Below are 13,077 nucleotides of genomic sequence, written 5' to 3' on the forward strand. Positions count from 1 at the left end.
ATGATTCCCTAGGGCAGTGCTAAAGTCAGCCAAATTATCTGTCTGTTGCCCTGAAGCTTTATCTGTGTGGCTTAATGCTGTCCTAATGAAATAAGAGAGATGACCTGCACTAACAGCTCTCCCACTAGCTCTACGGTGTTTAGAAATGTTTTGAAAATCATTTTTGATACTGCATGAATAGTGAGCAACAAAAAAAAAATTAGGCCATTATTCTTGACATGCATATCCGTCCAGTTGTAAGAGCAACACACACAAAATGCTGGAGGAACTCGGAAGGCCAGGCAGCATCTATGGGAAAGAGTGCCGTTGACGTTTCAGGCTGAAATCCTTCAGCAGTCCAGCTGAAGGGTCTTGTCCTGAAACATTGCTTGTACACTTCTCCATGGATGCTTCCTGGCCTGCTGAGATCCTCCAGCATTTTGTGTACGTTGCTTGGATTTCCAGCATCTGCAGATTTTCTCTTGTTTGCAGTTCTAAGAGTCTTGTTTCCAAAAAAAAATGTAGATTGGAGCAGATGAAGGCCACTAAGCCATTCAGTGAGATTGCACTTGATCTGATTGCAACCTTAGTTCCTCTCTGTCCACACTAACTTTTAACCTGCCCAATAAATATTAATCCGTCTCTGTCTTAAGATTTTTCAAAGGTTTTGATTCCACTACCTTTATGGAAAGAATTCCAAAGCTTGAAATTTTGAGGCAAGGGGTTAAAAAAAATTGCATTCTCAGACTTAAATGATAATTCTGTAGCGATGTGCTACACACAGCGCTGAAATAACGACATGCAGTTGGTAAGTCGTTTCGAGACTAGTTTATTCAAACTTCCCAGCGCTGGCATTTAATCCCTAGCGCCCGCCCTCTCTGGGCAGAAATGACGTCAGAGGTGTATTACCAAAGTGTCCCCCCACGCGCTGGCTATTTGTGAGCCGGTTCGCCTGCACAGAAAGTGGGTCGCCACATAACCCCTCCCCCACCAAGAACCTGCAATACACCCCCCAGTGTCCACTGTCTGGATCAGCCTCTGTTTGGGAGGTCTGCCTCTGCGCCGTGGTGCCTGAACCTCAACCGGCTGCGCCAAGTCCACATGGGCTGGTTTGAGTCGGTCCACCATGAAAACCTCCTCTTTCTCCCCCCAATGTCCAGAACATACGTGGACCCGTTGTTGTTGATCACCTTGAATGGCCCCTCGTATGGCCGCTGTAGCAGTGCCCGGTGTCCGCCCCTTCGTACAAACACAAACTTACAGTTCTGCAGGTCTTTGGGTACATGGGTCAGGGTCCGTCCGTGCTGTGAAGTCGGTAAGGGGGCCAGGTTGCCGAGCCTCTCGCGTAGTCTATCCAGGACTGCTGCGGGTTCTTTCTCTTGCCCCCTTGGGGCTGGTATGAACTCTCCTGGGATGGCCAGGGGTGCACCGTACACCAACTTGGCCGACGAGGCGTGCCAATCCTCTTTGGGCACTGTGCGAATTCCAAGCAGGACCCAGGGAAGCTCATCCACCCAGTTAGATCCTCTCAGGCGGGCCATGAGAGCCGACTTCAAGTGACAGTGGAAGCGTTCCACTAGTCTGGCTAGTTTGTCCCAGACGTACAAGAGGCTGTCCTGGTGGCCAGCCGCCATAGTCATTAGCGGCAGCTGGCCCTGGCCCTGGCCCTTGCAGGGTGGACGACAACAGCGGGCTTTTGTGCCCCACCGCTGGTGGTAGAAACACCACTGTTCACTGGCCTCCTCACTCCTGCCTCTGTGTTGTGTGCGCCCCCCCTGCCGGGCCTGGTCTGGTCCGCTGTTGGGTGTGTGGCCTGGTAATCTGACCGACGGACGCCACGCTCTCCCTCTTGGCTTTCCACAGCACGTCTGCCCGGGCCGCCACCTTCCAGGGGTCTCTGAAATCTGCGTCGGCCAGCAGCAGATGTATGTCCTCGGGCAGTTGCTTTAGGAACGCTTGCTCGAACATGAGACTGGGCTTGTGTCCGTCAGCCAGGGCCAGCATCTCATCCATCAATGCTGACGGCAGTCTGTCTCCCAAACCGTCCAGGTGAAGCAGGCGGGCACCCCGCTCACGCCATGAGAGGCCAAAGGTCCCAACGAGCAGCGCTTTGAATGCTTCGTATTTGCCTTCTTCCGGGGGCGACTGTATGAAATCCGCAACCTGGGCGGCCGTCTCCTGGTCAAGGGCGCTCACCACATGATAGTGACACATGGATTCAGAAGATATCTGCCGAATCTGGAACTGGGCTTCTGCTTGGCTAAACCACACGCGTGGTCGCAGCGTCCAGAAAGTCGGCAATTTTAGCGAAACTGCATGAACAGATGAAGAAAGAGTCGGTCATCTTTGGTCCAAATCCTGTTTGGACCGTCGGGGTCACCAATGTAGCGATGTGCTACACACAGCGCTGAAATAACGACACACAGTCGTTAAGTTGTTTCGAGACTAGTTTATTCAAACTTCGTGGCGCTGGCATTTAATCCCTAGCGCCCGCCCTCTCCGGGCGGAAATGACATCAGAGGTGCATTACCAAAGTCTTCCCCCGCACGCTGGCTATTTGTGAACCGGTTCACCTGCGCAGAAAGTGGGTCGCCACAATTCCATGTTTTTAAACAGTGACCATAGTTCTAGATTTTTAGCCCACTGGTTTAAACATTCTCTCTGCATTCACCCTGTCAAGATCCCTTGCCATCTTTTATGTTTTAATCAAGTCACAAGAACACAAAGTAGGAGTAGGTCTCCTAGCTCTTCAAATCTGCCATTCAAAGCGATCACGACTGATCTAGCCCAGGCTTAAACTTCTTTCCTACAGCAATGAATTCCTCAATTTTTCAAACATTTATCTGATTCCACTTTTTAAATGTTCCAATGATTTAGCTTCCTTGTCCTTCCAAGACAAAGAATCCCAGGAGTTCACTATCTGTTTCAAGAAATTTCTACACCTGTTTTTTAAAAACTTTGTTTCTCCCTTCTTGCTCTTCAAAACTTCAGTGGATTCAAGCTGAACCTGTCCAACCTTAAAGCATAAGATAATGCACCAATTCCCAGTATTCATCTTGTAATTCTTCTTTGAACCAGTGTATTAAAATCCTTCATAAATAAGGAGACCAGCAGTAATCCAAACAGGTTCTCACTAGTGCCCTACTATAACTGCAGCGCAAAATCCCAAACTATATTCCATCCTCCTTGCAATAAACAATATCATTCTGTTATGTTTTCTAATTACTTGTTGCTACATACAAACCATTTGTGAATCATGCACTTTGAAACCAGGAGCTTCTGCATGTCAGAGCTTTGCAATCTTTTGCCATTTAGCAATATACTTGTCTGTTTATCCTATAAAAATAAGCAATATTATGTTTTTCATGTTTTGCTTCCTTTTTCCAATCTGTCTTTTCTATTTTTGTTTGGTAGACTCCTTATTTTCTTCACAACTTGCAATCCAACTTAACCTTGTGCTATCATTATATTTAACAATTGTTATCTTTGTTGAGTCCCCGGCACTGATTCCTGCAACACACCATTCATTACCTCTTGACATCCAGTCTGAAATAAATAAATTGTAATATTACAGCTTTCAGGAGAGTTCCTCATCTACACTATCATGTAATTGCTTCTAAATTTCTTTTCCTTAACATACTCTTCCTGTGTTCACAATCCACACTGTTCCTGAGTTGCTCTTTGTTATCAAAGTCCTGGAATTCCCTACTCAAAAAAATTATAGAAGCACCTTTTCTGTTAAAGGGGGTAAAGGGGTGAGTTTTAAGGCTGGCCTTGCCTGCATTGCTCCCAAAACTCAAGTCTGACATCCTTTATAAATAACATTTCTATGTTTTACAACTGTCCAGCATGTTATAAGCTAACAAGATTAATCCCTGAACATCAGTGAGACAATCAATTTACTGGAATTTTTATCTAAATTTCTTCTGAATTTTATGATATCAGAATTAGTGGGACTTGTGTTGTCAAGTTAAAAAAATATGTATACAGTCAGCCCTCCTTATCCATGAGGGATTCGTTCCGGGACCTCCCGTGGATACCAAAAAACGCGGATGCTCAAGTCCCTTATATAAAATGGCGTAGTATTTGCATATAACCTACCCACATCTTCCTGTATACTTTAAATCATCTCTAGATTACTTATAATACCTAATACAATGTAAATACTGTAATGTTTAGGGAATATTGACAAGAAAAAAAAATGTACATGTTCCTTTCGCTCACAAGACAAGCAGCGAATGAGCAAGATGCGAGGCGAACAATGATCAAACAACAAGCAAAACTTGTAATACCTGTACAGTAGTTGTTACACTGTCTTGTTTAGGGAATAAGAATGCTTTGGAGGAGGCTAAATAATACTAAAGTCAGGAACTGTGGAGGTTGAGGGCAGAGGATCTTCAAGTATTGAACGTCGAGACCTCAGAATTGCAGATGCTTTAGTTTAAAAACATTGTTATAGGAAGCTGTCTCTTTTTCTTTGCATCATCAAACAAATCTTGCAAGGTAGCCTTTCTCTTCTATGAGTTTCTTGAGCTGCTCTGGGAATACTGCTGCGGTCTTGGCATTAGCCAATGCCGATTCTCCCGTCATCTTTACGTTCTTGAGGCCGTAGCGCTTTACATAGCCAGCCAGCCATCCCTTACTAGCCTTAAACTCTTTTCTCTAGCTCTCATCAACCCCGCTTAAACTCTCATCAACAATGCTCTAACAACGAGTGCTGGAAGCGCAGTTCTGGGTTTTCTCGGTTCGCGGTTGGTTGAATTCGTGCATGCGGAACTCGCGTATAAGGAGGGCTGACTGTATATTGTTGTAGTTCAGAGTATGCAAGCCCTGCAGGTCCAGTCTTAAGGTTCTGAATTTTGTCTGCCTACTGCTCCAACTCCATGTGTAATTTGGTGTTTTGTGTACCTATCCCTACCCTGCAACGTCACTCGGAAACTTTGTCGGTAGATCTCTTACAGTCCATCCTTTCCTGAGAGGCAACATAATAATGTTTAGGGTGGTTTATGATGTGCCATTAGTAAAGAAAACATTCCAAAAATGTGAAGCACAATGAACCTGACATACTCATTGTCAAATTTAAATGGAAAAACTTACTAATTAAAATTAACCCTGATGAGTCGCTTCTAATGTTTTTGGTACAATGTGGGTTAGCAATATGTTAAAGTCAGTAGTGCACTCGGTCTCTTAAAATCTGGACGGATGATGTATCAGACTATAGAAAAATGCATTTATTTGTGGCAGTGATGTTACTGGGTAATGTGAGATGAAAATACCCAGAGTAGTATAAAATCATGTGGGGTGGCAATAGATGGCTTGTTCTGCTATATATTGTGATCATTATTGATTTAATTGCACCTTATTTAAAAACTAGAAGTTAATTCTTTTGTGTAAAAGTTTAGTAACTGAAAATGAGATTTTGTTGAATAACAATGTTCAAAAGCCACCCTGAAGTGGAAAAAATATATAAAGCGAGCAATCGCAAGCTTTTCATAGCTTTGACTTTGCTACTGCTTGAATGGAAGCTACAGTTGAATTCTGACCTTTTGTGGGGAGAACATGCTCAGATTAAATATCTTTTAAATTGCTGCTTTGATACTTCCGTATGTTTCTTAGGTAAACAAGCTGCATTTAGTTATGATTTATGTGACCTTACCAGTTTACACAGTTCTCCATTTCATAACATCCAGCTATTGTGAGGTTTCCTGTGCAAAACCGGTTGGTTATCTGTGGAGCTTTGGCCAATGCACCTGTGCAAATTAGTTATATTATTAATATACAAATCACATTTGTTGTGACACCATGGGATATCATAATATCACCAACTTTCCTGCTCCCACCTGATGGTGCCCCTGTTGACAATAGAAACCCAGAAATAGTTCAAAAATGAAGTTGTGCTATATAATCTTTGGACTTGTCTTGAGCTGCAGAAGAATGTTTTTTGAGGGTCAGCAACTAGTGAACTATATAAGAAACCTAAGTGTGCTTTTAAATAAGTTCTCATTCCTGTGGCCCCCTTTGTGTAAAGAATATCAGATAAGACCTTGAAAATATTTTAAATTAAATAAAACTTCACAGCCTTGTACACGTGCACCGAAACACTAAAATGTATTGAAATTATGTACAGATATACTGTTTCAATTGATTTTTCCTCTTGGACTGAGGGAAAAGTATCTAACGTATAAAATACATTGTACTTTTCTATAATCTGCTCTGACCCTTGTCTTCTAATATATTTTTCAGAATGAGACTTCAGTGGTGTTTTACTGATATGTTTACTTTTGGCCCAAGTCTGGGTAAAGAGGCAGAAAAGGAATTACTTTTCATCCTCTCCACCCTTGGGACTCCATACCCCCTCCATACATCATCAATCATCTATTTAATTGCCATATTGTGTCAGTGGTATTTTTCAAATTAAAATTGTGCTAATTGTTGCTTATTTACATAAATGCACAAAACTACCTGATTTTAGAGACTTCTGATAGTTCCACTGCTTATAAAACATTCACCAATATCGTGGCAAGTGTTGTCTCCACTCTGGACAACCTACAAATGATGTAACACAAGTGAATCTGCAGATGCTGGAAATAAATAAAAACACAAAATGCTGGCAGAACTCAGCAGGCCAGACAGTATCTATGGGAGGAGGTAGTGACGACGTTTCGGGCCGAAACGTCGTCACTACCTCCTCCCATAGATGCTGTCTGGCCTGCTGAGTTCTGCCAGCATTTTGTGTTTTTATCTACAAATTATGTAGCTTCCTCTGCAATTTTGGAAACAGCAAAAGTGGTTTGAAGAAAATATTGAGAATACTTTTTGTTGTCATTTAAAATGCAAATAATTGCATGACCAATTATTCTCTCTTGACCACTACCATATGTAATTTTCAGGTGAAGCATTGTCTGACAGTGGGGAAATTGATCTAAGGTCCATTTGATTTTACGTTTTAAAGCCATTCAGTCTGTTGTTTGTCTAAATCATGACATTCTTTATCCAATATCTCTGGGAGTGCCTTAACCAGAATGACTGCTGCAGATTCTTAAAATGTGTATTTTTCCAGAGCCTTTTCAGGGCAATCGAGGATTGCCAAAAAATTTTGCCGTTAAAAGTAATGCAAACATCTCAACATCAAATACATTTTTTAAAAAGTTGTATTGCATGTGTCATAAGGGGCAAAACAAATTCCCTATCAACATTGATATTGATAAAAGGAGGAACACACAGAAGATGGGAAGGAGCATAAGGCAATTTATAATTCAGTGCACAGCTGGGTGGGCTGTTGCTGTACCTACATAGATGGGAAGTGGTAATTGGAGCACAAATTCTGTCTAGAATAGGTTGTGGTTTTAGTTTCGATCTGCCACATGCCGTGCATTATAATGTGCAGTTTGTTCAACTTGTCTTGATGTCGAAAATACCAGCATTTATAATTTTAGCTTTCACACTTAACAAAGGTCTAGATTTAACCCTGCCCTTTAAAATTTGCCTTCTATGTCTCATTCACTTGTTCTAATTTTTACAATAGCTTTTTCCATTCCCAGGCTGAACTTGATTATATTTCTTAATGTCTGTTGCATGTACCCTGAAAAGGAGCATGAACATTTACATACCGATGCTGATTCCTGCCAGTTCCAATAACATGCAAATAACTTTTATTTGAAAGAACTGGAGTAGTCACATTGAAAATGTCCACACCTCTTTTGTTGGGGTTTCCTTAAGCTGTTATTAGTGGCAGTCAGTGTTCACCTCCATTTCCTTTGCTTAACCTCCAACTTATTGCTGCCAACAATGTTATTCCCCATTCATCCTACAGTTTTTATTTTTTTGACAAATCATTTTCCCTAGTACATTGTCAATATTTACAATCTGCTTTCCCCTTGGAAACTCTGTCTGTTCTTCTGTCTTCCTGTCACCAGAGAATAAGAGCAGGAGTAGGCCACTAGGCCCCTCAAGCCTTTGCTGCCATTCAGTATGCTGTTGGATGCACTGTGTTGGTCTTGTCTCCTTCTTTGCACCAATTCTCCACATCTCTCAAATCCTTGATCTTTGTCCTTTTGTCCTTTGATACCTCACCTCATTTAGTGAACACATTAGGCTTAGAGTCTAGATAATTTTGGCATCTAGATGATTCCAATCCTGCCAAGGCTTCTGAATAACTAAAACTAACTTCACTGGTTAAAGGATAGGTATTTAAAATTTTATATCACTTATTATGATCATGATGCCTCCACTTGCCATTTACAAAATGATTTGATCCACTAAATTGTTCTTGAGAAGCTAAACTTGTCAGATAGGGTAAGAATGATATACATCAGTATCCAAACCGTATATGGCATGGTTGACTCTAAGCTCTCCTCTGAAATGGCTCAGTGAGCCTCTTAGTTTTTGAGTGAATAAGTAACATAATGTGTTTTTTATTGTTACAAATCACTCCTTACTTGATGTCTTCCAGCCTGGTTTGGTGTAATTGCTTGTTATGATGTAGTCAATTGAAGGAGACAAGTTTTTCACTGCTTTGCTGACCAACTACATTTGAGCCCAGGACTGATGATAACCGTGCCCAAGTATCACCCAAGTAGTATCTTACATTTTATCTGCTTCTTTTCCCCACCCCCACCCGAATTCCACATTTCCCTCTGTGTTGGTTTTTTTGGTATGGCATTCGATATCATTTCATGGTCTCAAAACAGAATTTGCATATTTTACAAAATTAAGTGGTTGACTGAATGGCCTAAATGTCATTTGCGTAAGAGATTGAAGGTGAAAAGATCAGGTGAGCTTAAAATGCATTTGGAAGAGCTTGTAAGGAACTTGACCAAAGCTTTTTGTAAGGGAAAAGGACTGTTTCAATGCTGTACGTTCAGAGATTTTTTTTTAATGCCACATTAGCCTTTACATTTTTTCCCTCACTTCCATTTTCTTTTTACTTAGTGATTTAGACATTGGCAGAGGATTGTGACAGGAATCAAAATTTGTATTTATTTAATCTAGTAAAGTAAAATCACTAACAGTTTTGTATCCTGTTCAGTTCTAAAGCACTTATTTCCCTCATAAACTGATATATTCCTCTCTCATTTTACAAATATATCTTGAGTCGTGTTTGCTAGAAAAAAAGCCAACTGAATGCACGTTGCTATAATGTCATGTCATTGTAACCAATAAAAATTCTGAGATTAGTCCAATTGTTGTAGATTTGCTTGCTTTTGATTATACTTTTTGTGTTTTGTAGATTTGAGCAAAGTTCTGTGATTCGCCCATCAAAAATATGAATGGATTTCACTCGACACATTCTATTAATGGAACAGTTCATAAGTGAAACTAAGAATGGTTTAACAAGAGATTTCCTTGGGAAGAGATGTGTGTTTGACTGGGTTTACAATCAAATGCAAACAGACATCAGCTAAACTAAAAGCATCAGAAGTACTTCTGTCTGCTTGAAAAAGAGGATGCCTTCTGCAACCATACTTTTCTAGAAGCACATCAGTATTTGCCGTGCTCTCTTCATGAGTAAGAACTTGGGCTAAGCGGATCTTTAAAAAATGTGTGATGGGACGTGGGTTATCCTAAGTCCAGCAGAGTTTGCTCAGCTACAACAGTACACAGAATGTAAGTATAATCTTGATTAAAATATCAGTTAAGCAAAAATTGTAAGAAGTTTGATTACAAATAAAACTAGAAACATGGAGAAATAAAATTGTACCTGATTTTTTCCAAGATATAATTAATCTTTTCAGTTTGTATTGATGTGCTTTAATTTTAGAGATTTCTCATATTTGGGAAAAAAATTAATAACAGAAATTCAAGACCCACATCTAAAATTGTGGGATATATTAATTTTACTACTTGCTGTGATATTCTATAAGGTCTTCATCTGAAAGGACCTAATATCAGCCAAGATAGAAATATGTCAAAATGTTCCTTTCATAGTTTTAGGCAGCAGTTGGAATTGGCATTGATTTATTATTGTCACATGTTGCGAGATACAGTAAAAAGCTGGCATACTGTTCATACAGATCTATTCATTACATCGAGCATTGAGGCAGTACAAGGTAAAATAATAACAGAACACAGAATAAAATGTAACAGCTACAGAGAAAATGCAGTGCAGGTAGATACTAAGGGGAAGATTATAATGAGTTAGATTGTAAGGTCAAGAGTCCACTTTTATCATGCTAGGGAACCATTCAATATTATTATGACATTGGGATAAAGGCTGTCCTTGTGCCTGGTGTTTTGCGCTTTTGGGATTTTGTATCTTCTGGCTAATGAGAGAGGAGAGAAGAAAGTGGATGGGATCTTTGATTCAACTGCTGGCTGCTTTACTGAGGCTGTGAGAAGTATAGACAGAGTCCATGGAGGCAAGCCTGCTTTCTGTGATGTCCTTCCCGCGCAGTTGCCATACCAAGCCATTATGCATCCAGACGGGATGTTTTCTGTGGTGCATTAATTTTTTTTTTAAATGGGTAGGGGTCAACAGGGTCATGCCAAATTTCTTTAGCTCTTGAAGAAGAGAAGGTGTTGATGGGCTTTCTTGGCCACGTGGTTGGACCAAGACAGGTTGATTTTTCGCTCTTCAGAACTTGAAACTCAACCCTTGCAATCTCAGCACCATCAATGTAAACAGCAGTATGTGTGTTACCTCCTTCTCCCCCCCACCTTGCTATCTTCAAAAACAGTGACCAGCTGTTCTGTGTTACTGGCATTGAACTAAAGGTTGCCGTGATGCCATATTACTGAACTCTCCATCTCCCTCCACACTCTGACTCGCAATTATTTCAGATATGGATCCGTAAGGTGGTATCATCTGCAAACTTCTAGCTTGAGTTAGCGAAGAGTCTGTCCACACTGTCGTGAATGTACAGACAGTAGAGCAGGGGACTGAGGAGGCAACCTTCTGGAGCACCAGTGCTGAGAATAATTGTGCTGGGGTTGTTGCAGCCTATCCTTACTGATTGCAGCCTGCTAGTCAGGAAGTCAAGCATTCAGTTGCAGAGGGAATTGTTGACTCCCAGGTCTTGGAGTTTGGTGATATTTGCTTGGAATTATAGTAATGAAATCAGAGCTGTAGTCAATAAGTAATGGTCTAATGTAGGTGTCTTTACAGTTCAGATACCCCAGAAATGAGTGTAGGGCCAGGGAGATGACATCTGTGCCTGGCCTGTTTCGGCAGAAGGCAAACTGCAGTGGGTTGAGGTTGTCTGAGAAGCTGGAGCATCCTGAAGCACTTCTTGATGGTGGATGTCAGAACCAGGGGGTGGTAGTTTGTAAGGCATGTTACCGTGCTTTCCTTAAGTACCGAATTATATTGGTCTTCATAAAGCATGTGGGAACATTAAATTGATACAGGGAGAGGTGAACATATCTGCAAATACTCCCCCCAGTTGATCTGGACAAGATCTAAGGACACAGCCAGGGATGCCATGGAGTTCCATGGATTCACTCTCTAGCAGACTAAACTTGTGTCCATACTGGTGACTGTGGCTTCAGGTGCATTGGAAGCTATCATGGTGGGTGGTAATATATCAATCCCCTTCTGTTCAAATTATGCATAGAATGTGTTTAGCTCACCAAGAAGCAATTATGATGTTGCTGGTAATGCTGCTGGACTTTATTTTGTAGCCTGTTATAGCATGTAAGCCCTGCCACAACTGATGGTTTGGGACTCTATTTTGAATTGATATTGCCTCTTGGTAACTCTGATAGCTTTATGGAGGTCATATCTTCATCTCTTGTAAAGGTCAGGTCATCTGATTTTTATGCAGCAGTTTAGACTTAAGTAGGGAGTAGATTTCCCCATTCATTCATGGCTTCAAAAACACTTGGATTGTCCTTTATGCTATACAGTCCTCAACACACCTGCTGACAAAGTTCATGATGGTGGTGACAATTCCATCTGGGCCGATTTATCTGAAGTTTAACTCACTCAGCCTACTTGGAAGTTTGCAAATCAAGCTATATTTCTGAATACTGATTAAGCAGCAGCTTTGTTCAGTCTGTTTACTTCCGGGGTGTGGGGGCGACTACTGAACTTTGACAAATTATTCTCTTGAGCAAAAAGGAGTGCAATGGGGAGATAGCATCTTCCTTTTTTGAGCATATAAATGCTGAAGTATTTACAATCACTTTGAACCAGAAGCACTGAATAGATGATTCACCTTTGTTTCCTCCACCATCACAGTACTCATTCTTCAGACATTTTGATTAGTATATGATATAAATAAATAATGAGATCATGGGATGCAGCAGCCAGTGAGACCAAACAACAACATGAAGACGCGCTCCAGAATTATCCAGCTAAGTTGGTTTCATACAGTTACAGTGCTGAGTTGGACTTTTGTGGACAGAAATCCAAGTCTGTTAATCTGTTCCCAATCATTAGCAGAAAGGATGGCAAGAGTCATCGACACCAAATCAGATTACAGCCCTAATTCAAACGTGGATAAAAGAACTGAGCTTCACAGGTGAAATGAGAGTGACTCACCTTGATAACAAGACTGTATACTGAAAATACTGAAAATGTTGTGGTTGTTGGTCATCTCTGCTCCCGGGCATTATTCCAGGAGCTCATCGAGGAAGTAACCTAGACCCAATCATCTTACTCTGATCTTCCCTTCTTGAAATGAGGCACATAGATATTTGGTGATGACTGCAGAATTTTTCAATAAGACCATAAGCATAGCAGATTATTCCACTTGGCCCATCAAGTCTGCTCCACCATTCTGTCAAGGCTGATGTATTATCTCCTTTGACTGCATTCTCCTGCCTTTTACCCCATAACCTTTGATGCACTGACTAACCAAGAACTTATCAACCTCTGCTTTAAATATAGTCAAAACTTGGCCTCAATAGCCACCTGTGGCAATGAATTCCACAGATTCACCACCCTCTGACTAAAGAATATTTTTTCTCATCTCCGTTCTAAGTGGACATCCCTCTACTCTGAGGCTGTGCTCTCTGGTCCCAGACTCACCAACTATAGGAAACATTCTCTCCACTTCCACTTTGTCTCAGCTTTTCAATATTCAGAAGGTTTCAATGAGACCCCACATTCATTCTTTGAATCTCCAGTAAGTATAGACCCAGAGCCATCAACCATTC

At 41.2% G+C, this 13,077-nt stretch overlaps 1 protein-coding gene across 4 annotated transcripts in view; it reads left to right on the forward strand.

Annotated features, from left to right (window-relative positions):
• The window catches only part of dgkg (diacylglycerol kinase, gamma), a 517,080-nt gene that overhangs the window by 72,502 nt on the left and 431,501 nt on the right, over nt 1-13,077 (forward strand). For all 4 annotated transcript variants that reach the window (XM_073046856.1, XM_073046861.1, XM_073046859.1 and 1 more), the window contains exon 2: nt 9,209-9,585. In XM_073046856.1, coding sequence (XP_072902957.1) covers nt 9,519-9,585 — 67 coding nt within the window. In that variant the 5' untranslated portion in view covers nt 9,209-9,518. The remainder of the gene's footprint in view (nt 1-9,208; nt 9,586-13,077) is intronic.

Source organism: Hemitrygon akajei, chromosome 5, assembly GCF_048418815.1.
Source record: "Hemitrygon akajei chromosome 5, sHemAka1.3, whole genome shotgun sequence".
Taxonomy (NCBI): domain Eukaryota; kingdom Metazoa; phylum Chordata; class Chondrichthyes; order Myliobatiformes; family Dasyatidae; genus Hemitrygon; species Hemitrygon akajei.